The following is a 24,756-nucleotide window of genomic DNA, read 5'->3' as shown; positions in this document are numbered from 1 at the left end:
ATAAGTGCAAGAAGCAAGTTGAATGGGGTCATGAGCAACAAACTCTAGCAGTTAATACGGTATAGATGGGGTATCTCAAACAACCAATCTGTACAATCACATCCATATTGCATGATCAACCCTTTCCTTCTCATTAGCAAAGTGAAAATGCTATATGCAACCAGCATAAAACCAGAAAAGTCTTCGAGTAACTCGCAGTCTGTTCAGGTTTTATGCTGTTTCCTGCTCATCAGTGTCTTAGGGCTTGATATGTAAACCTTTCAAACTTAAATCTAGAAAGAACGGTCTTAAATTTAATTTGATTTTCTAAGGGACTATGAACCCATCTAAAAAGTTTGTATCTGAGTGCTGACAGAAGTAATAGGCTAGAAGTAGTCTTTTAAAATGCAGGAAGAAAAAATATTTATTTGAGCAAATAAATATGCGTTACAATAGTAAGTAAAACTAAAAATATTAACGTAATATTTAGTTTTGACCTTTACAAACGTGTAAAGGCACGACAAATAACAGCATCATACTAAAAATCCCTTGGATTTATACTCCCCAACACCTTGAACATTTTGTTGGAAGTGGTGATTTAAAGGGACACAAACAAGCCAACATAATATGATACTTGCACTAAAATTGTGCCCGAGGACGAATTTCATTACACTTTTGCCCAACTTGTCTTATTAGAGCAGTTATAAAAGTACAGCAGTCTCATACAATGTGCACACGTAATTTGTTCCAATTTTTGACTGTAACATGTCTGTTTTAATCAACTCTAATAGCTAGTAGAAGGACCAGCAATTAGAACAAAGACAGTTTTATTGTTCCCCAGTGTATATACATCAAGCACAATAAGTGCAAGAAGCAAGTTGAATGGGGTCATGAGCAACAAACTCTAGCAGTTAATACGGTATAGATGGGGTATCTCAAACAACCGATCTGTACAATCACATCCATATTGCATGATCAACCCTTTCCTTCTCATTAGCAAAGTGAAAATGCTATATGCAACCAGCATAAAACCAGAAAAGTCTTCGAGTAACTCGCAGTCTGTTCAGGTTTTATGCTGTTTCCTGCTCATCAGTGTCTTAGGGCTTGAAATGTAAACCTTTCAAACTTAAATCTAGAAAGAACGGTCTTAAATTTAATTTGATTTTCTAAGGGACTATGAACCCATCTAAAAAGTTTGTATCTGAGTGCTTACAGAAGTAATAGGCTAGAAGTAGTCTTTTAAAATGCAGGAAGAAAAAATATTTATTTGAGCAAATAAATATGCGTTACAATAGTAAGTAAAACTAAAAATATTAACGTAATATTTAGTTTTGACCTTTACAAACGTGTAAAGGCACGACAAATAACAGCATCATACTAAAAATCCCTTGGATTTATACTCCCCAACACCTTGAACATTTTGTTGGAAGTGGTGATTTAAAGGGACACAAACAAGCCAACATAATATGATACTTGCACTAAAATTGTGCCCGAGGACGAATTTCATTACACTTTTGCCCAACTTGTCTTATTAGAGCAGTTATAAAAGTACAGCAGTCTCATACAATGTGCACACGTAATTTGTTCCAATTTTTGACTGTAACATGTCTGTTTTAATCAACTCTAATAGCTAGTAGAAGGACCAGCAATTAGAACAAAGACAGTTTTATTGTTCCCCAGTGTATATACATCAAGCACAAGTAGTGCAAGAAGCAAGTTGAATGGGGTCATGAGCAACAAACTCTAGCAGTTAAAACAGTATTAAGAAACCTTTGTGTCAGAATTGTGTGATTATAATCTAAACAATGTCAATATTTTGATAATAATAATGTAATATTTGAAGTTAAATTGTACACGTCTGCCTATAAAAAATCCAGAATCTGATTAGGCCCGATTCAAATTTATTACCAGCGCAATGCTTGCGCTAATTTAAATCCCGGGCACGGGGGAAATAGAAACCTAGAACACTAACGCCAGTGACTTGACAAAAGGATACGGTCCAATGATCTTACTGGACATGCTGGTCTTGGCAGCGTTGATGATGCACTCCTTGCCAAGATCATCCACGTTACACACCAGGTGCTCCTGGATGTAGCGACACGCCTCCCTGCCAACAAATTTTTGTGGAGAATACTGAGAATGGCCGTAAAAAGGATGTAATGCAGGAATCAACAAATCCACTCGCCCGCTCGTAATTACGAGTAGAAATCGGCTCCGGACGAGTGAATATTCCCGCAGCACCAGGGCTTCCGCTGTCGTTCGCCAAATTCGCCGTTGGCGAAAGTTTCGCAAATTCGGCGAATAAAATTCTCGGTTGGCGAAAATGCTCGGCGAAACGTTTTTAAAATTCGGCGAATAAAATTATCGGTTGGCGAAAATGCTCTGCGAAACGTTTTTTGCCTGTCAAGTACCATCCCAGATAGTAAACTCTTTAACCGTCAACTGTGCGTCAATACATCATCGTGTTATTAACCAGAAAATTTGATACGCAGTCTGCTGCAACACCGGTCAGAACCGGTCATCGAAACAAAGCAAACTTGCTGGTGCATTGTGTACTGGCAGTGACGTCACCATTTATGTATAGAACGCTTGCTGGTGTGAAAACAAAAGGTGTTATCGTACATCTTATCGGCTAAGATAAACAATAAACACTGATTAAAGACTGCTACCGATTCCAATCAATTTGAGTAATAGCAGTTAGCGAATTATCAACTAAGTCACACAATGAACGCAAGTAAAGAAATTGATCATTGATTTTGATTTCGAGTAGTTTGTTAATTGTTTGCAATGTTTGTTAAAGATCATAGTCTTAATGTGTTGCAATTGTGAATGACGACAGGTTTATGGGAATATAAGCCTAAACATTGTCAGAATTGCGTTTTCCATTATGGCAACCTTAGGCAATAAGCGTCCTTTAGACGCTGACAAATGTATTGAATCGGTCTAAAAAAAAATCAAATCTGACAATAGATCGTTCAAAGATATTTGGCTTTCGGAATTCATGTGGTTAGATTATAACTCAAAATCGAAAACGATGTTTTGCAAAATATTCATACAGTTTCAAAAATCAAATTCATTCACACCTGGGTGTAGTATGTTGAAAAAAGACAACATTTCAAAACACGAAAAATCAAAAGGTAATAAAAAAGAATGACAATCATTAATATTAAAATCTATATACATGAATATTGTTTATATTATTAATAATATATTAAAAATAACAATAAAAATTTATGTTCATAATAAATATATATTGACACTTTTCAAAATGAGCTTTTTGTTTTGAAATTAAGCATATTTGATTTTGTTTATTTCAGATCACAAAGAGTCCTCACAAGCGTCTATAGTCTGAAAACATCTATGACAAATGCGCTGGCTGCAGCAATATCCAAAAGTGAAGCGGCTGTGTGTCGGCTATGACTAATGTGTACTTTGCTGCACAACTGTGTTTTTTTGTTATGAACACATGATGATTATAGTAATAAACATATTAAAGCTTCTTTGTTTAGTTTCTTCTTTAACACTACTGTAGCCTATACAACCTGGCGGTTCCGAATGCTTTGCTAATACTTTGGCTACAGTTTCTAAAATTTGGCTACAAAAAAATCCAGTTGGCTAAAATGTTGGCTACAGAAATTTTTGGGCCAGGGGAAGCCCTGAGCACTCGTCCTGCAGGGCGAGTGGCATTCTGGCCGAAAAGATTAAAATTTCAAGTTTAAACACATCTTTATCAAACAAAAATTGGTGATTAAAAATTAATCTGATGTTGATTATTGCACACTGCGCTTAAATTAGTCCTGTTCCCATTTTTGCTGATACTGGTATATTCCGTGAATGTATCCTATACAGTATGGTATACGGTCTTTAAATACTGCTAAAAATTCGTCTAAATTCTTCACATCTTTAGATTTAAAGAGTGGCTATGGGAAGTTTTAATGGACAAAATGACAAAGAGAAAACTGCCTTTTGTACACACAGACGCTTGTTTGAGTTTAGCAAAAGGCCTTTTTGACTCCAATGCTCCTAAAGTGTTATCATAATGATTGTGACCATGAGGACTAAATGAAAAACAATTTAAAAGTGTGTTAAAACAGTTTTTTAACTTTACTGAAGCTCATGAGTTAACAGTTCTATATGATACATATTTCAGCAGGGCATTGGAAAATTCTTAGCTACTAGCCCTGCAGGGCAAGTTGCTGGAAAAAAAATTGTTGACCCCTGTAATCACAAATACCAACAAAACGTATGTGGCTGGGAAAGGAATGGAACCAACAATTTTTAGATTTGTAGTCTAAAGCTCTGCCAACATAGCTGGCCGGGCAGTTGAATAAATTTGCAAACATGTTTCATAATCCTTTTTAATGAAACATAATTTCACTTTAATCGACTACTATACAGTAATCAAACAAGAAAAATGAAGCTAGGTAATATTTTTCAATCAACACAAACTGCAATACATAAATGACTCATTTTTTTGAAATCCTACCGTATCAAACCAAACATTAAAGAATTAAAGATGTACTTTTTCTGAATAAAACAAAGTTTGCACTGTAGGGATATGAGTCACTCACTTGCATGCCAGTCTGTAGCCACTGATGATTGACGTTGGATGGATTTTCTGCTTGACAAGTTCATCTGCATTTTTCAACAACTCTGCAGCAATGATGACCTATAGCAATAACAGGCAATACAAATATATATTCCACAAAAAGACGTTTGCAGGTTAAATAAATAGTCATAATTTTTTACAATTCCTTATGGGCGCATTTTCTTGGGTTTTGTATGTATGTAAAAGGGTACGAAAAAACAGTTTAAAGAGGTCAAAAACTGTTGTGACAGGGCCAAAAAACATGGGCCTTATAACAAATATAATTATTTGCTTCATTTCATCCTGACAAAAAATGTTTGCCAGAAGATAAGAATGTCAAGCTCTACAGACAGTTAAGCTAATTTGACTTATTTTCTTTTTCAACATAATACTTGACTGTCTTTTGATTTTAAAATATCAAATTTTTAAAGTTGTTGACTTCCTGTTATCATTAAGTTTCTTAATCTATTTTGTACAAGCAATATTTCAAACCAAAGTATTTAATATTCTGCTTCTCTTGAAATGTTCAGATTTAAAACAACTTTGGTGCCATTGATTTTCAAACAACCCAGTTGATGATATGCAAGGTTAATTAAGCCAACAATAATTGTGTTTCTCAGGGGTTTTTATCTTATTTTGGGGAAAGGGCCTGGCCTTTTTTGAGGGGAAAAATAATCGCGTGAAATGCTGGATTTTGGGGAAAAAAATCACGCGAAACGCCGGATTTTGGGGAAAATAAGGAAAGTCTTAAATAATCAATTTAACATATTTTGCCGTTTTTAAAACAAATTCAAGGCAACAGATAATGTAATTATGCAATATGTTATATTTTCTACACTGGATCAGGTTAACTTATGTATTTAAAGTTAAAAAAAAATTAGGGAAAAAAAATGAAGTCTGGGGAAAAATTTACCTGCTGAGGGAAAAAAATCCGAGGGGAAAGGGCCGTTTTTTTGCGGGTCCCAAAGAAGGAAAAAAAGCCCTGTTTCTTGATAAAGTACCCTTAAAAATCACTTTCCTAATTGAGGAAAAATTACGCTATTCCAAATTGCGTCTGAAAAATTTCCCAAAAGGAAACTTGCAGTCTGAAACTGAACATTTATTGATTTAAGCAAAAAAGTCATGTTAAAAGAATACCAAGATGATTTTGTTCAATTCATCACTACACATTCAAAAGACCTTCATTTCCCCATAGGAACATTTAATGACGCAAAATTTCCAATTTCAGGGGGGTTTGCGCTTATTCTTCTCAATTGGGTCTGTGCCGGTACTTATCCACAGTGTTTTATTCCCCATTTTGGGAATGTGGCTGGGTCCTTTTCAATTGAGAAAACTGGGAAATTAGTGTTGTTGTTGATTTGCTTAAAATGCTTAAAAATTAAAAATAAAAGTGTTTTCAGTATTATATTTACTAAAGTTGAACTAATATAGCTTAATGGGAGATGAACAAAATGTTGAGGTCTAAAAAAACTAGAGCTTTGTCACAGACGTGACGAATACCCCCACATGCCGCACTGACACAGAATATTTTGCATGTTGTCTTCACAAAATATAGCGGACACGATGCTCAATGTTTAAAACGCACTAAGTGACCCCGTGACCTGGTTTTTGACCCTGCATGGCTCATGTTCCAACTTTACCTACACATCATCTAGATACAACTTCTAACCAAGTGTGGTGAAGATCGGATGAAAACTACTTGAATTAGAGAGCGGACACCATGCTCAATGTTTAAAACGCACTAAGTGACCCCGTGACCTAGTTTTTGACCTGCCATGACCCATGTTCAAACTTGGCCTAGACATCATCTAGATACAACTTCTGGCCAAGCTTGGTGAAGCTCTGATGAAAACTACTTGAATTAGAGTGGACACCATGCTCAATGTTTAAAACGCACTAAGTGACCCCGTGACCTAGTTTTTGACCTGCCAATACCCATGTTCGAACTTGGCCTAGACATCATCTAGATACAACTTCTGACCAAGTTTGGTGAAGATCGGATGAAAACTACTTGAATTAGAGTGGACACCATGCTCAATGTTTAAAACGCACTAAGTGACCCCGTGACCTAGTTTTTGACCTGCCATGACCCATGTTCGAACTTGGCCTAGACATCATCTAGATACAACTTCTGACCAAGTTTGGTGAAGATCGGATGAAAACTACTTGAATTAGAGTGGACACCATGCTCAATGTTTAAAACGCACTAAGTGACACCGTGACCTAGTTTTTGACCTGCCATGACCCATGTTCGAACTTGGCCTAGATCATCTAGATACAACTTTTGATCAAGTTTGGTGAAGATCGGATGAAAACTACTTGAATTAGAGTGGACACCATGCTCTATGTTTAAAACGCACTAAGTGACCCCGTGACCTAGTTTTTGACCTGCCATGACCTGTGTTCGAACTTGGCCTAGACATCTAGATACAACTTCTGGCCAAGTTTGGTGAAGCTCTGAAGAAAACTACTTGAATTAGAGAGCAGACACCATGCTCAATGTTTAAAACGCACTAAGTGACCCCATGACCTAGTTTTTGACCTGCCATGACCCATGTTCGAACTTGGCCTAGACATCATCTAGATACAACTTCTGACCAAGTTTGGTGAAGCTCTGATGAAAACTACTTGAATTAGAGAGCGGACACGGATCGACCGACAGACAGACAAGCTCACTCCTATATACCCCCCTAAACTTCGTTTAGTGGGGGTATAAGTATTCTTTTTTTTGTTAACACAATTCCAAATTTTTAGGTCCCATTTGTGTAATTATATACTTATTCCCAAATGGGAATGGGGCCGAATATCGGACCCCATTTTGAACGAAAAAAATCACTGATACAAATTAATGGGGGAAAAATTGCTGTAACCCTATCTGATTCAGTTCTACTAAGTTACCACTGATGTTGTGCCATCTCCCACTTCCTGGTCTTGTAATTCTGCCAGCTCTACCAGAACCTTGGCTGCAGGGTGTTCCACTTCAAGCAACTTCAAAATGGTTGCCCCATCATTGGTGATTGTAACATCCTGAGAATTCAACCATATGAATTTTGTATCATTGTATCAAAACATCAATTATCTTAATGCAGAAAAGAACAACATAACAAAATCTATATTAAATAACTTTGTTTATGACATTCAAAGAAAATTATTACTAAATTGTGGTAGGTTTATTTAAATGTGGGTAAGGGCCCCACTTTACCCTACAGAATTTAACATTTGTTCCAGGAAAACAAACTTGCCTCTTGAATTAACCAGCCCCTGCTTGTTCTATAAGTAGTTTCAGGACTTTCCGTTAACCCAAGCTCCCGGGTTTTGAAAATTACAGAATACCTTAGTTTGACTCTTGAGAAAATGACGTCATGCGTCACATTTGACCTGGGGGAATGTACCGACTTGCGTCAAAGAGATTAAAAGTTGTTAAGAGTAATCTATAATTGGCTTGGGGCGGAGTATCCTTTGGTAGACGCTAACCGTTATTGCCCGTTTCCAATCATTGAAGCACAAGTCCACCCAGTAGGCGGAGTTTTGCCCATTTAGAAATCTAGTAATGACCAATTAAAACACTGCTGGTTCGATGACGCGTGAATCAACGTTCCATTATTTATCTGAGCGTTTGTTATCGGCTGTTTGCAGAAACGACATGTATTAAACCCACTAAAACAGAATGGACTCACCCGCGTCAGTTTTAATAATATCCAATATATAATTATAACATCCGTATCCACAATATTTTGAGAAATACTTCCACAATATGTCAGAATGTATTTTCAATGCTGAATACAGTGTACCCAACCCTGTTTTATTCCATGTTTGCTCCATTCAAAGACGCGCGAAAGTTATGCTGGCATATGTACTGTCTACAACGTCAATTTACACGCTTTGCACCACAGTTGCTAAAAATAACCTAAGAACTGGTATAACTGACCGTGTGGCAAAGTGACAAATTTGGATGCTGCATGTGCTAATTGATTACAACATAGGTGTAATAATTGACCATTTGAGACGGCATAGAAAATCGGCGTGTTTGTCGCACGTCTTCGGTAAAGATGGCACATGAAATAATTAAATCTGGATTTGAGCTGTTCAGGGTCGATTTTGAGATAAATGTAAATCCGATTAGTTAGTTCAAAGAGGTATTTTGATGGTAAACGGCTGGCACTGACATGAGCAGTAACTGACAAAACATCTTCGCTACTTTTCGAAAACCGTACCATTTACGAACGTTGCTAATGTCCGCCAACTATAAATTATCTATTAGCAAAGTAAAGCACTGCCAGGGGTTTTTATCTGATTTTGGGGAAAGGGCCTGGCCTTTTTTGAGGGGAAAAAAATCGCGCAAAATGCCGGATTTTGGGGGGGAAAATCACGTGAAACGCCGGATTTTGGGGAAAATAAGGAAAGTCTTAAATAATCAATTCAACATATTTTGCTGTTTTTAAAACAAAATTAAGGCAACAGATAATTTAATTATGCAATATGTTATATTTTCTACACTGGATCAGGTTAACTTAAGTATTAAAAGTTAAAAAAAAAAAAAAAAAAAAAAAATTTTTTTTTTTTTTTAGGGGAAAAAATGAAGTCTGGGGGAAAATTTACCTGCTGAGGGGAAAAAAAAATTGAGGGGAAAGGGCCGATTTTCGGCGGGTCCCAAAGAAGGAAAAAAAGCCCTGACTGCAATATCATACTTAAAACAATATGTCAACCGAACTGTATATTAATTGCGTATTTGCTAGGTTACTTATAACTGGCTTTCATTTTCTGCAGACAAACAAAACACATTTTATTTCATTCGCAAACTACGTATCTCTACCTGTTTTCGGACAGTCGTTTTCGGATACCGCATGGTTCGTCGATTTTTATTTATTTCCAACGATCTTGATAACATTTTGTTTAGAATGACGAATACACATGCGGTGTTACCGATGGTCTGATTGATAAAATTTCGCATTGAACTCACAAGAAATTACACATAGAAAAAAAAAAAAGAATAACAATAAGCAGGGGCTCGAGGGGCTCTGTCCCAGGGGTCTCGCGAGTGGGCGAAGTGGGCGATTTCTTCGCCCAATTAATCTTCACTTCGCACATTAATATCATGAAGGCGAAGTGATTTCTCCTCCTTTTAATGATTTACTTTGTGCCAGACATTGACTGATTAAAATCAATTTGATGTGGAGAATTGGACACAGGAGAATTCTCAGCAATAAGTTGCCCCATTTACAGGTAATGCAAAGTTGAACATTCAAAAGAACAGTCTGGAGCTATAACACTTCTTGAAATTGTTAATAGATGATGCCTTGATTAATTGCCTTCTGCTGGCTACCAATAACTATGATTCAGCAATGTTAAATGGCCCATTAAAACAGTACTATTAGACTAAGGAATGATCAAATGGGAAGATGTTACCTAGCACCGGCAATAGATATATGGGGCCCATAATTTTACAGGTCAGATTTGGAATCTCTGCTATAAAATGAGATTTTAAATGAATTTTAAATTTAATACAAATATTTGTAACAAAATATAAATGTGATTGTATGTTGAATTGCTTAAAATTAACAAGGAAGTAAATAGATTCTGAACATTACTGGCTTGTTACTATTGAAGTTTATTTGATGCACCTGTTCAGAAGAAAAATAATTAAAAGTACAATCATGATCAACAATCAATGAGAAATGAGGAAAATGTCAGTTTTATACACTTAACATGTCTTATTGTATAAAACAGTGAAGAGTTGATTGAAAGCTGAACAGAAACCACTATCCATTAAGTTGCTGCAAAATATACGTAAAACTAAGATTTATGACGCAAATGTACCATTTCTCCCAAAAATGTTGCCAAATCTCCCTATTTCACTTTAGGGAGAAGTGACTTCTCCCAAAATTTTGAGCCTTGCTAGACCCCTGTCTGTCCTCTATTCCCTTTATCCTACGGTCTCTGAATCTCTGCTTAATTTTCCGTATTTCCAATTTGGGACAATTGACACCCCTGATATATATTTTGTCACTACAAGTGCAAGTGTTTTTCATATTGATTTCACTATGCTGACAATGTTGGTCACAATGTATGTTTGCATTATCTCCTTTATTGACTGGAATATAAGAAATAAATGTTTAGATATTTGTAAATGTGTTGCTTTTTATATATTATATCTCAGTAATTTGCTTAAAGTACAAAAGATCATTGACTCTCTTGCGTTAAAATTATGACTCATACAAATTTGATTTTGACTCTTAAAAATTTGATCCTAAGAGTCATTGACTCTTGAGATTTGAGGTCTAAGGAAAGCCCTGAGTTTAAAAGAATGATTCTTCACTCAAAATTGTAGATTTTAGATACTCAGTTCTTGTTAGATAATTCTTATTTATATCCCTTTGATATACTAAATATATAAAATATAAAATTAAACACGCACTTTTATTTCCAAATGTTACTTTTGACTCCCCTAATGTGCCCATTAAATACATAGTTAAGCTATGGCTGAGACAGGAATTCCATGCTTTTGAAGTCCAAATTTTACTTTAGACCTCTAGGTCATTAGTATGACCATGACCTTAGAGGTAGGGAATGCAAGTGTTAACCTGTATGTCACCTTATTTTTAAACCTATCAAAATATTGCTGAGACAGGAATTTTCAGACGAGCATCATGACACTCGGACAAATGCTGCTTTCTTTCAAGAGAGGCTTAATAAAAACCGCAGTACATCAATAGTATGTCATAACTGCAATAATATAGAAATTTACATCGCATTGTCAGGGCAAAGACTAAACAAAGTATAATGTAATACAATAAAATTAAGGTAAAATACTTACCCCAACATCATCCACCAGCATCTTGTCCAAGCCCTCAGGACCTAAACTGCTTTTTACTATGTTGGCAATTGTTGCTGCAGCCATAACTACAATTTGAACATCAATTACACATTTAAGGCCACGACTTTTATATTTCTTGGTTTACAAAACCGCCGACGCTAATTTTTGGAAAATGGGAAAAAAAATAAAATCGGAAAATCGTCTTTTTTTATATATTTTATTCCCGACCGCACTGAAAAACGAGCGAAACGAGAAAAAAAACGATCCGGTTTGAGAACGGTTGCGAATAAAATCAAGTAAGTACAATCAACGATTGGTTCACATATATTAGGCCACGACTTTTATATTTATTGGTTTACAAAACCGCCGACCCTAATTTTTGGAAAATGGGAAAAAAAATCGGAAAATCGTCTTTTTTTATAAATATTTTATTCCCGACCGCACTGCAAAACGAGCGAAACGAGAAAAAAATCGATCTGGTTTGAGTACGGTTGCGAATAAAATCAAGTACGTACAATCACCGATTGGTTCACATATATTGCAGAGATCGGGATATTTTTCAATGTGACACATTATGTACCAGTCCTTTTATGGGCACTTCTCAAAATTTATTTCGGGTAAAAATTACAGACAATAAGAAAATCAGCGTCAGTAAAATGTCGACCCCATCAAAATTTATTTCCGAGTCTGTGACGCAACTATATTGTTTAACATGTTAATTATATTAAACAAACCCGATATTATAGTAGATAAAAAAGTATTTGATAATTAGTATAAATAATACAATAAAACACTGCCATTATCTACGATATATGTGTTTAGGAATTTTGTAAACACGTCCGCCATAGTTTATAGGAACTGTACAGAAAGTTTGGCAATCGGAACAAATCGGTATATCTCGGAAAATCATTGATAAATGTATTTGTCGTTTCAATGCTTAGGGCCGAGTAATTTCGGCAAATCGGAACTCAACTTGCGTAAAACACTTGCTCAATTAACAGTTAAACTCCGCCTCCGTTCTCTGCAAAAGATTCGAAGGCGGAGCTATGCACGTGCTTTTATTAAATTGGAGGATTGCAATTGAGAAACAAACACACGATTGGTTCGGCATGTTGATTGCTAGACAAAGGAAGCCAATTTTTTCGGCGCGAAAGTTGTCGCTTTATTGCTTCCGACAGAAAGCGGCTTTCCTTTGATGACGTCAAACTGTCAATTCACACAGGCTGCACATTTTCGGAAGTTTAACTGACTCCTTGTTTACAATTCCAGTAAAAAAAAACACTTGCTAACATTAAACTTTGGATTAAATTATCAAAATAAAGCAAAAGCGAAGTTGACAAATATGATTAAATTAATTCGCGTCAGTTCAAATAAGACGTTTTGCTTTGTAAATCAACGAGTTTTTATGACAACAACAACTTTGACAAACATTACCGCGACGACGCATGGATCGATCTACCTCGATTTTTTTTCATGCACGATCTCATAAGTCGAGTAAGAGCAAACACATACCAGGTAATTTGTGTATGAGTAGTTTATCTTATATAAGATTTATGCAACGGGCATCGCATTGCGTAATGGTGCGCATCGAATTATGGAAATGAAGCGCAGTTTTTCGTTTTAATGGGAGAAGAACGCATGTCATGTAATGGAGTGTTTAAAATTGCCTGATGTTACAAAAGGTGCTTTTAGGACTCATTTCAATTGAAGATATAGATGTGTTTTATTGCATAATTTGATTTTTTGTCTCTGTGTTAAGGTTATAAAAGATATGTTGTCTTTGTTCTGATGTTATTAGTATTAACTTTTTTTTCCAATGATGTTTTTTTTGTTTTGTTTTTTTTTCGACCGCCCGATGGACCATTTTCAAAATAATTTTTGTAAACCAATAAAAAAAAAGTCGTGGCCTTACAGAGATCGGGATATTTTTCAATGTGACACAGTATGTACCAGTCCTTTTATGGGCACTTCTCAAAATTTATTTAATTACAGACAATAGGAAAATCAGCGTCAGTAAAATGTCGACCGCATCAAAATTTATTTCCGAGTCTGTGACGCAACTATATTGTTTAACATGTTTATTATATTAAACAAACCCGATATTATAGTAGATGAAAAAGTATAACCTTGCAATTTGATAATTAGTATAAATAATCCAATAAAACACTGCCATTGTTTACGATATATGTGTTTAGGAATTTTGTAAACACGTCCGCCATAGTTTATAGGAACTGTACAGAAAGTTTGGAAATCGGAACAAATCGGTATATCTCGGAAAATCACTGCTAAATGTATTTGTCGTTTTAATGCTTAGGGCCGAGTAATTTCGGCAAATCGGAACTCAACTTGCGTAAAATACTAGCTCAATTAACCGTTAAACTCCGCCTCTGTTCTCTGCAAAAGATTCGAAGGCGGAGCTATGCACGTGCTATTATTAAATTGGAGGATTGCAATTGAGAAACAAACGCACGATTGGTTCGGCATGTTGATTGCTAGACAAAGGAAGCCAATTTTGTCGGCGCGAAATTTGTCGCTTTATTGCTGCAGACAGCAAGCGGCTTTCCTTTGATGACGTCAAACTGTCAATTCACACAGACTGCACATTTTCGAAAGACTTTAACTGGCTCCTTGTTTACAATTCCAGTAAAACACTTGCTAACATTAAACTTTGGATTAAATTATCAAAATAAAGCAAAAGCCAAGTTGACAAATATGATTGTATTAATTCGCGACAGTTCAAATAAGACGTTTTGCGTTGTAAATCAACGAGTTTTCATGACAACAACAACTTTAACAAACATTACCGCGACGACGAGGGGATCGATCTACCTCGATTTTTTTTCATGGACGATGTCATAAGTCGAATAAGAGCAAACACATACTTTGTGTATGAGTAGTTTATCTTATATAAGATTTATGCAACGGGCATCGCATTGCGTAATGGTGCGCAGTGAATTACGGAAATGAAGCGCAGTTTTTCGTTTTAATGGGAGAAGAACGCATGTCATTTAATGGAGTGTTTAAAATTGCCTGATGTTACAAAAGGTGCTTTTAGGTGACTCATTTCATTTGAAGATATAGATGTGTTTCATTTCATTGCATAATTTGATTTTTCGTCTCTGTGTTAAGGTTTTTTCGTCTCTGTGTTAAGGTTATAAAAGATATGATGTCTTTGTTCTGATGTTATTAGTATTAACTTATTTTTCCAATGATGTTTTTTTTTTTTTTTTTTTTTTTCGACCGCCCGATGGACCATTTTCAAAATAATTTTTGTAAACCAATAAAAAAAAAAGTCGTGGCCTAATAATCAGGCCATGTCCTTGGCATTTTGGCCAAAAAAAAAAATGAAATCTTTGGATCAGGAATTTTTCGAGCTAAAATCTACTGATTTGGGAAAAACTAATTTAATGCAACATTTTATAATAATTCATATTAGAAGAACATAATCATCTAAATTTTAGTTACATAATTTGTAAGATGTTAGTGAAATAAAACAAAATTATAATAATCATTGGCCACTTCTTTCTTAAAAAAATGGTTTCATTTCTTTTGGAAATAAGATATTTTTTTAATTGGGATTATTTAAACATTTTGCATTGGGAATGGGTCCATTTAACAGACTAGTAGATACACCATGAACAGGCCTGATATTATTGTTTGAAGTGAATTGGTAACCAGTGTTTTTTTTCACCTATAGGGGAATGGTGGCGGAGCCCGTCCGAAGGGGGAAAACGCATCGATTTTTAGGAAAAGGGGAAAAAAAAAAATTTACTCTTTAATATATACACATGTATGCATGAATGTAATATTCACAGCTGAATGTCTTTGTCCTATTTCTTAAATATACACCAATGATCTTTTCAACATTAGTTTCAGACAGTTCAGCCTTCATGCACAGTCTTAGTTTTCCTTGCCATTTTGAGTCTAATTGGGATTTTTTAAATCGATAAAATGGAAAATGTGAGCATTTTTTTTCAATAAAATGGACCATATTGGAATGCTTTTATCAACGAATATTGACACAATATACCTAGATACATCAGGCCTTTCCCTGGCCATTTTGGGAAAAAAATGCAATTCATGTTAAATTAACTGATTTGGGAAAAACTAACTTAATATAACTCTTTATAATAATTCAAAATCATATTAATTATAGTAATATACTTTATTAGTTGTTTATGAAATAAATTTGAGATATATCAGCAGGGATCATATTTTTTTCGGTTTTGTCGGTCCTAGACCGATTGGGGTCATGAAAGACCGATTGAAAATCCCAAACAGTCGGTCCGATTCAGTTTGCTATTAGAATTCCCATGTCATGAAATCGATTACACAGTGTACATGCTAACACACCCTAATGACATTCTTATCTCGATAAGGTGTGATAAAACATTCGCTGCAGTCTCTAAACCGGTCAGGACCGGTTTATTGCACGTCAGACCAAGAATCAAAAACTTGTGAACAGCGGATTAAAGACGCATCCGAAAAGACGCGTCTGAATGCACGCGCTGTTAACTAAACAAAACATGCCGATACATTTTCCACCAGCGTAATAATCCGGTAATATAATTATGAATGAAAGTCGCGGATCTGATCGACAGAACAGCCGAAAGTTATTTTTATGGGCGGAACTTCACATAAAATAGTACACAAGAAAAATAATATACAATGAATAAATCTTTTGTAAAACCGTGTTAGAATCGAAATAATTCGTGTACTTTATACTTTGTTGTTAAATAACTCACGACCGGAAAATTAGATGCGTGGTTTCAAATGCTTCGCTCTCGTGATTAAATCCCTACGCATCTAAACTATCGGCCGTGGGTTATTTGACAACAAATTATTTCTTAATTATTTGGTTAGTTGTTGTCAGTAGCCAACCTACGCACAGACATTTGTTTGGTTCAGTGCATGTTTGTAAGCTATTATCGAGTCGACAACAATTTAAAACATCGGTATAGACTTACACAGATTAATAATATTGACAACGATGAAAAGTCTGATAAAACAGCACACGAAACAACAATGATATACCAAATGATAAAACCAGTTGAGAAAACTCGTTCCGTTAAAAAATATGCCTAAGGGAATTTTACTTGTACATGTATTATACCACCTTTATGAATGGCAAAATCAATGGTATATATTTTAACGTAATTTGTCATGATTTCGGATATACATTTTCGGATACTTTTCCCCATTTATATCCGGACCGATTGATGTTGCGGGAAAATATGATCCCTGTATATCAGGGCTCAACATTAACCGAAAAACCAACTTGCCCTACCGGACCAGTACTTCCAAAATCTACTTGCACTGAACGTAAAGCAACTTGCCCAAACATGAAATATCACATCAACTGTAAACCTCATATTGTTTGATAAACCAAAATGATTCACCACAAAACCTTTTTTATTTTTGAACATTTAACAAAATGATTACAGCAATTAAAGTCTAAATTAAATGCTCTTTGTTCTTTTTTGCACTTTTCTGGGCGGACAACTAGATTATAAAATAACTTGCCCAGACCCAACTTTTACTTGCCAGGGGCAATAGGACAACCATAAATGTTGAGCCCTGTATATTTATCATAAGACAGTTATCTAAAAAAAAAAATATTTTTTTTTTACTTCAGGAGGGGATTTTTTCTACAAAATGGGGGAAAAATATATACTCTTTTTTTAGGGGAATGGGGCCGAATATCGGCCCCGAAATTGCCATAAAAAAACACTGGTAACTGTTGCCATGTATAATATTTTTTAATGGAAAATCAAATGGGCTTTAAATATGTTGAAAGCAAGGTTCCCATAACGGAGGAAAAACTATGCTTCAAAATGGGACAAGTCAAATCCACACTGACAATAATAGAACGTTCAATACAATCAAGTTGCTGCTACTCTAATAAATGAAATTACAACATATCTGACAGTACTCCTATAAATATGAGGTCGATTTACATCGACCTCACATCGTTTAACGTTATTTTGCAATAGCATCGTTCCGACATGAATTCATGTCGGAAGCTTTAACGGCATCAAATTCATATAACAGCACAGAATAATCATGCAATTAATTATTAAACATAAAATATAAACATTATTTTACTAATTGCATTAGAAAAATGTTTATACAAACTTACAAGTAATGATAGTCCAGACCTTAAAACACTACCACTGTTTAAATTCCATATTGTTGCCATATAGCACTGTGTAAATTAAAAGTTGCATAATGTTACCTCATTGGTCGGTTATAAATACATTGTTTCTCTATATATAGTATTCGATTTAGACGAAAATAATAATTTACGTGGAATGTCATATTAGTTTTCCATTAAAACTTTGATCTTGCCGTGTGTGTTTATGGACGTTATTAATTATGTTATACTTATTTTTGTATTTCATTAAGAATTAGAACGTGTAGCCCTTTTTGTTAACTGTTTTTAGCAAACGATTCGCGGCTTAATAAGACACGGAAATAGTTAAAGTGACACTTTCATTTGAAGGTTTAATGTGAACAATATTAAATGAAACCTTTTTTGGTATTAATATATTTTATTGACATGTTAAATTCAATACTTGAAAAGGTGTTTAGTCTTTAAAAAGATGTCGCTGATATTGTTACGGTAATTTCAATAACTGTTAATATGCTTAATGTTGTATAAGAAATTGAATAGTTTCACTGAGTTGTATTCCCGCCTAAAATCCGATATCGTAAAACGCGTAACGGTTAAGAATAAGGTCTAAATAAGTTTTAGTATTAAGATCCGAATATCAGCAGCTGTGCCAGCTGTGAAGCCCCGTTTTGGCTTTAACAACCGCAAGCGAAACAACATACTTTTTTAAGTCTTGCACTTAGACTCCATGATCACAATAAATAGGTCCATGCTGTGGCGTATGACACCATAGTGTTATTTAGTATTGGTCGGCACTAGTGCTGCAACAATATACCGGTATATCGGTATATATCGCAATACGCAATCTGCATATTGTATTGCGATACGATTTTCATCATACCGGTACGAAAATTTTACAAAATTCATTCACATTTCGCCCAGAAAAGCCATCCGAAATAATGATAACAAGGTAAACAAAACAAAGCAGTGTAAATATTATTTTTTTTCGTTAAAATAACATTCTGAAAGTGTATTATACGGAGTAGCGTTGTTACATCGGAGCATTCGTTCGATGCTTTTGAACAGATTATCGTTGAATTAATTGCGAACAGCTGTAAATGTTTCGTTCGATTCTGAATTGAGCATTATTAAATTTGAAATCCGAATTTCAGAAATACGCTTCCAAATTTTAATGCTAATGCGACAATAAAAAATTCTAGCATCATAAAAAGGGCTTTATCCTTTGTCTCAATAAAAAGCGCGCGAAAATTATACAGACGTGTAGAGCGTCGCATGGAAAGTATGGGTGTATTTTGTGTTGTATAAAAATGGGAACATCACGTCAGGTGAATTACGCGTGTTCAGTGGAAAAAAACGCCCCGGTTGGACGTTATTTCATCACATCTTTAAATAGTAACAAATGCCAAAATGTATTTGATACTTAAGAAAATTTGCAAATGTTTGCGTTTCTTGTTATTCTTGAGCACATTTATAGTAAATATTTATCAGAATTTGCTTTAAAACTGGAATATACGGGATAATCGGGTAATTGGCAAGTTATAATTTTGGTACAAGTTAGCAATATATTGCGATATATTGCAATACGGGTTTTTGAACTGACAATATATTGCAATACGGTTTTTGGCGTATTGTTGCAGCACTAGTCGGCACAGTATCTGATCATAACGAGATAATTGGTTTGTTCTGAACACAGGGGCAATAAAACCACAGATCTATCAATAAACAAGATTATTGAGATATCTTTTATTGAACACCGAGATAAAAATGCTCAAACCACGGACTCTAGATTACACGGATAAGAAACATGGCAACATTCTCAGAATCATCACTGCTATATGTGTAATCATCTAACAATTCGTCTAAAAATAATTTATATATTTGAGTTGAAGACGATGTACTGTTGTACAAGTCTGAATAAACTATCCGTCTGCCTGTCTAAATCCAAGCCGTCATCGTCCCAGTGAAAAAAATCTGATTTTGAATAGTTAGACATGATGCCCTGATGTCAAAATACGAAATGACCTGCGTAACACCGCCCGTGATTTTCAAGAATCTTCAATAAATTGATAATTTAAGGTAAATAACATTTCATATAATTATACATTATTCCCTCGTTGATAATTAACAGCAAACGATGAATGTTTTTGACACCCATTTTATATCAAGTATGCATGCAAAGCCGAATAATATCGAGAGGGTCCGCTATATACGCTGTTTCATCGTAAATTTAACACCCTTTCTGTGTAATAAACAAGAGCTGAAATTGTTAATTTATTAAGATTTATTTATAATAAGGTTTATTGATATGTTTCGTGAACAAAATACTACAATATATTCCATAAAAAATATAATAATCATGGCAAAGGAAATTCAATGGCCGGTTTCTAAACAAAAGCATAATCGCATCAGTTCAGTGCGTTAGGAACGCGCGCTACTTTCTTCCGTCTTCATTCCTTAATTACTTTCGTTTTTAAACAATTTTTTTTCTATCGTATACAGAATTCTATTCTCCTAAGCAAGATGTACTTTTTAAAACTGAACTCCAAATATAAACGCTACAAATTGGTATTAAGTACGAACATGTCAACTTTAAAACTAGATTCTAAAACTCCAAAACGGTATGATATTTGCAAAAGTTAAAGTTATAAATCGCCGGGGTGTCGAAATCAGAAGAACGCTACAAATTGGTATTAAGTACGAACATGTCAACCGTAAATCTAGATTCTAAAATCCATAACGGTATGATATTTGCAAAAGTTAAATTTATAACTCGCCGGGCTGTCGAAATCAGAAGAAAAACTTAATATATATTTATATATCTGTTTACTTCGTAACGTAAGCTTTCTAATGATATATAATTTGTCAAAATCGGCCGAGAAATGAAACTATAATTCAACAAAAGACGTGAGTGGGTACATCAAAATGTATAACCTTGGCGCTTCGCTGTACGCTTATTGTACAAGATCGATAGCCACAACACGATAAAACGCGCGGTGGCAAAACATAAAATGTGTATTTCTTGTGTTTATCTCGCTATAAATCCATAAATAACAACGGGAATATACTAAAACGTATATTTTTTGAAAGAGGAATTAATAAGCAACAAGATAACGTATAAACCAAAAAAATCGGATGAATAGTTTTTGCATAAGATTGAATTTACTACAGTAAGGGTCAAATACTCGATTCATCTCCTATCAATATACACTCCGTGATACAACTGGTAGTTTTAACACACACATATAGGTTTCATTTAATTAAAGAGTACAGAAAGCTAAAAAGTGATGTGGTTTGTTGTACAACAACAATTGGTTATGTGTAACCTATTCAAAAAATAATTTCGTTCAAGATAATTCAATGTAATTCTATAAACGACAAACACACTTCGTGTGTTGTGTATGTTTATTTTTAAAAATGTACATAAGTGGTTTAAAAGCACAATTTTTACACATTTAAGAGGTAATCGCTCACATTTATGTCTAATTAATGATAATTTTATGCATTAGCAAAGATTTAACGAGAAAAACTGAAGTTTAAGTTGAACTCAATTTGCTATAGGAAAACGACGGTAGCCGTTTAGACTAGCTGAAATAATTCGCGTTCAGAATAAATCTGAACGCTGAAACTCCGGTCTGCAAAAACCATAACGAAAAATAAATACAATACTATTATATCAATATGCTTAAAATTGCAAAATAACATTACCAACTCATAAAGTTTTGGTTAATTAGTCCATTTTTACCTCAAATAGCGTCGAATGGAAGTTAAAATGCATAATTTGTTTCAGTTAAACTTCTGCTTAAATCGCTATACAATCACTGACCTCTCGCCATGTTATGAAATATTTAAATATCAACCAATCAGAAGAAGGCATTACGGTGTAATAGCAGGGTTCGCCAAAACCGTCGGTCCGCAGGTCCTGACGGGCAAATTTTTTTCGGGACCGACAAGTGATTTAAGATAATCGGTCCGACTGACCGACACAATCGGATGAAAAATGGTTTCAAAAAGATCACTCAAAGTGTATAATGTACTAATGGATTAATAGAAGGTAAATGCGTTTTGTTCAACTTCTGTCAAAATCCTTTTTTTGTTACCTTCATTTTTTTTTATGTTTAAGGTTGGATTAGAATTGACTATCACATGCGAGTTCAAAATCAACGGTCTTTGTTTAAAAAGCAAACGGGTGCGTCCGCCATTTTGTTTGTTCCATTTAATTTCTCCACAACAAAAACCGCATGAAAACTTGTTTCAACAGGCATTTGTGAGCATTTCTGTTAAATAGTTTCATTATTATATTGTTCTAGGAAGGATATATTTTAATTGACATACCAACAATTTCTGAAATCAAACGAAGTTTTTCCACCCAATGTACTATATTTCGGATAATTTAAAATTCGGACATGTGTCAATTTGTTGTTCATAGATTGTAACATTATGTTTTGTGTTATTTCAGACAACAAGAATGGATGGTGATAATTATCATGGGCCTTTCTATCAAGTAATATGTGTGAAAGACATTAATTTAGTTGAACCTGGAAATCAACCACCTCAGCTTAGAGAAAATATTTTAACAATAGGTGTTGTTTTAGAACTTGGGAAATTGGCTAATAAACAGAAATTGAAGTCATCCAAGGTAGTGTGAATGGGTGTGTGCAATTTAGTCAAATTTGATTGGATGTCACCCTAACTTTTCAACAACACAGATTTGTAGAGCTGTGGAGGCTAAAAACAGTTTGACATGCCTTTGGTTTATATGTGGTTTATTATTAATATAATAATTGTTTCATTATATCGACTTTGGACATGTTCTTATTGTATTCTAATTTGATCAAAACCAATTAACACCTAAAAGGTACTCTCTTTTGTTGTGTTTTGCTGTTATAGTTTAGTCGGACAGTGGGACTGACAGAAACTGATTCGGACTGACAAAATTTCAAGTCTCTCAGTCCAAATGACTGACAGATTTTTCAAGTTTTGGCGAACCCTGTAATAGGCTGCGTTATCGATTAAAATCTACCTGTCGTATACAGCGGGCACAGCGATTGGAATTGAAAATGTGAGTAGTGTGTTGATTTAAATTGGTCAGGCGTGCAAAATTGAAAGAGTCATTACATAATTCTTACGGAACATTATTGAGAAATGAATTATCTACACAGGTATGTAAATATTATTGCAATCCGTTGATATTAACTGTCTGATATCGGGGCTTGAATGTTGCGCACCAAATTCCTTGCGCATCAATATAGACAAAGAAGGAAAACTCTCGCTATTAAAAAGATAGAGTGGACTATTGACGCCAAGAGTCTGCCAAAGCAAAAATCATCAAAAGACTCTTAGGCGGCAATTTATATTGACTACCGTTTAGACGTAAGTGGGGTAGCTTACGTCTAATTATTTGGACTAATCTGACAGGCGATTATATTCTGAAACTGGGTTTTCTCCTGCCTTAAGGCTATACATATAGACAACGCTATGTTTGTAAAAGATAAATTAAAAGATCAATAATCTATTCTTCACATATAATTTATAACATTCCCCACCCACTTCATCATAAAAGAACATTCCAGACCATGTGATATTCGTGTTCATCGCTTTTCATGAAAAACAGGAAAATCCATTAAAAATCTTTAAAAAAGTTTACGAGACCGTTAAAAGTAGTTTTAAATTGTATAGTTTTTATAGTCGTACCGTTCTGTGTTCGCACGGTTTGACCGGTTGTACGGTCGCCACCGACAGTAAGCAACGAGCTGGTGTCCGCCATGTTTGTACATGAATGGCCGATTCGATTGACATTCAGACCAACTTCCGTTTCTGAGCATGGTTTACCGGCTTCTTCGAGTAGTATCTGTTATTTCGTTCGTACCTGGTGGAATATAGCTTGTTACATCACTTAACGAAATCCCTGTTATTGATATAATGATGACCTTTATACATGCTTTTAAACAGAAAAAAACTTTAATGTTTGTATTGTTTGGCACATCCTTTCGTAAAATAACTAAAATATCGATATTTCTATATTTTGGTTGATGTATGGGGTAATGTACAAACAATATAGGTCCCTGGTTCAAACTGATTAGCCCTTATAGTACGTTTCGACATAAGACGATGCAAATAGTGATCAAATATTGATAGCCGGTACGTGCCCTACCACTACTTTGTACAATAACGCCAATCTTTGTTGGCCTCGCCTCTCTTGTAGTGTATGGATGTTAAGATCGTCTATCATGGCTGATACGCATCCTGCCTGTCTGCATTTGTAATCCCTGGCGATGAAGCGTGACGAAGATCGATGGACGCACTCAAGAATCCTAGTGTAGAGTAGGCACGTTTTATGATGTTTGAGATGTTAGTTTTCCATTTCAGGTTATTGGAGAAAGTTTTGCCTAAGTTTGGCACAATTGGTCATTTTCGGCTCGGGTACCACTTAAATGTACCACGGATACTCTAAAGTATATTTAAATGTACCCCGATTACGGAAAATATACTTTTACGAACTCAGGAATTTTAACGCTAAATTGGTCGTTGTCGGCTTTTTTCAAGTTAATAATGTTTGTATTAATGTCAATATTTTGTAAAATGACCTCTATATTATCGAAACTTATACTGAAACAATAATGTGGAGGCAGGTTTTGTTCAAAGATAAGTTTGTTTCGTATTCCGTAGCGCGCTTTATGACATCGGTTTTTGGCGGGAATAAAGCTTGGGTACAGTCTTAATAGGCCGTCTACGTTTTAGTATATTTTCCGTACCCGGGGTACATTTTAGTATACTGAAGAGTTTCCGGTTTAACTAGTACATGAGCCGACAATGACTTATCGAGCCTAAGTATGAGTTTTATTGTACGTGTTTGAGAATTGTTTTGTCAATGGTGTAGAAGAATGAAGATTTGGATTTAGAACTGAGGAGATAAACATTTTTTGAGTTAAACCGCATAGGCTCATTTTTGTTTGTTGTCGAGGTCTTCTTGTAGAATTCGGTGGTTTATTGAGTTTATGGCTCTATACAGTAGGCGGTCGTATGCGAATAGCCGGATGTGGGATTTCACTCTTTCTGGTAGGTCATTAATATGAGAGAGCAACAGCAGGGGCCACAACACTGTGCGACGTTGGGCGCGGGATCATACAGCAGCATGTCGTGTCTTCTCACCTTCAACTAGCACGCACATTTCACGTTGTGTGGGGAAGTGTGATATCCAGTTCAGTTATAAACCGCGGATGCCGTAGTTTAATATAATATATT

General features: G+C 35.0%; 1 protein-coding gene across 1 annotated transcript in view; it reads right to left on the bottom strand.

Moving 5' to 3' along the window:
- Positions 1-23,335, bottom strand: part of LOC127871981 (T-complex protein 1 subunit alpha-like) — a 62,044-nt gene extending 38,709 nt beyond the window's left edge. Inside the window, exons 1-5 of the mRNA XM_052415310.1 lie at positions 23,206-23,335; positions 11,382-11,467; positions 7,466-7,594; positions 4,551-4,648; positions 1,976-2,086 (exon numbers count right to left, since the gene is read on the bottom strand). Of these exons, the coding sequence (XP_052271270.1) occupies positions 1,976-2,086; positions 4,551-4,648; positions 7,466-7,594; positions 11,382-11,467; positions 23,206-23,278 (497 nt within the window). The 5' untranslated portion in view covers positions 23,279-23,335. The remainder of the gene's footprint in view (positions 1-1,975; positions 2,087-4,550; positions 4,649-7,465; positions 7,595-11,381; positions 11,468-23,205) is intronic.
- Between the last annotated feature and the right edge of the window lie 1,421 nt (positions 23,336-24,756).

The sequence above is a fragment of the Dreissena polymorpha genome, chromosome 3 (genome assembly GCF_020536995.1).
Source record: "Dreissena polymorpha isolate Duluth1 chromosome 3, UMN_Dpol_1.0, whole genome shotgun sequence".
NCBI lineage: Eukaryota > Metazoa > Mollusca > Bivalvia > Myida > Dreissenidae > Dreissena > Dreissena polymorpha.
This window is presented reverse-complemented; position numbering and strand designations above follow the sequence as displayed.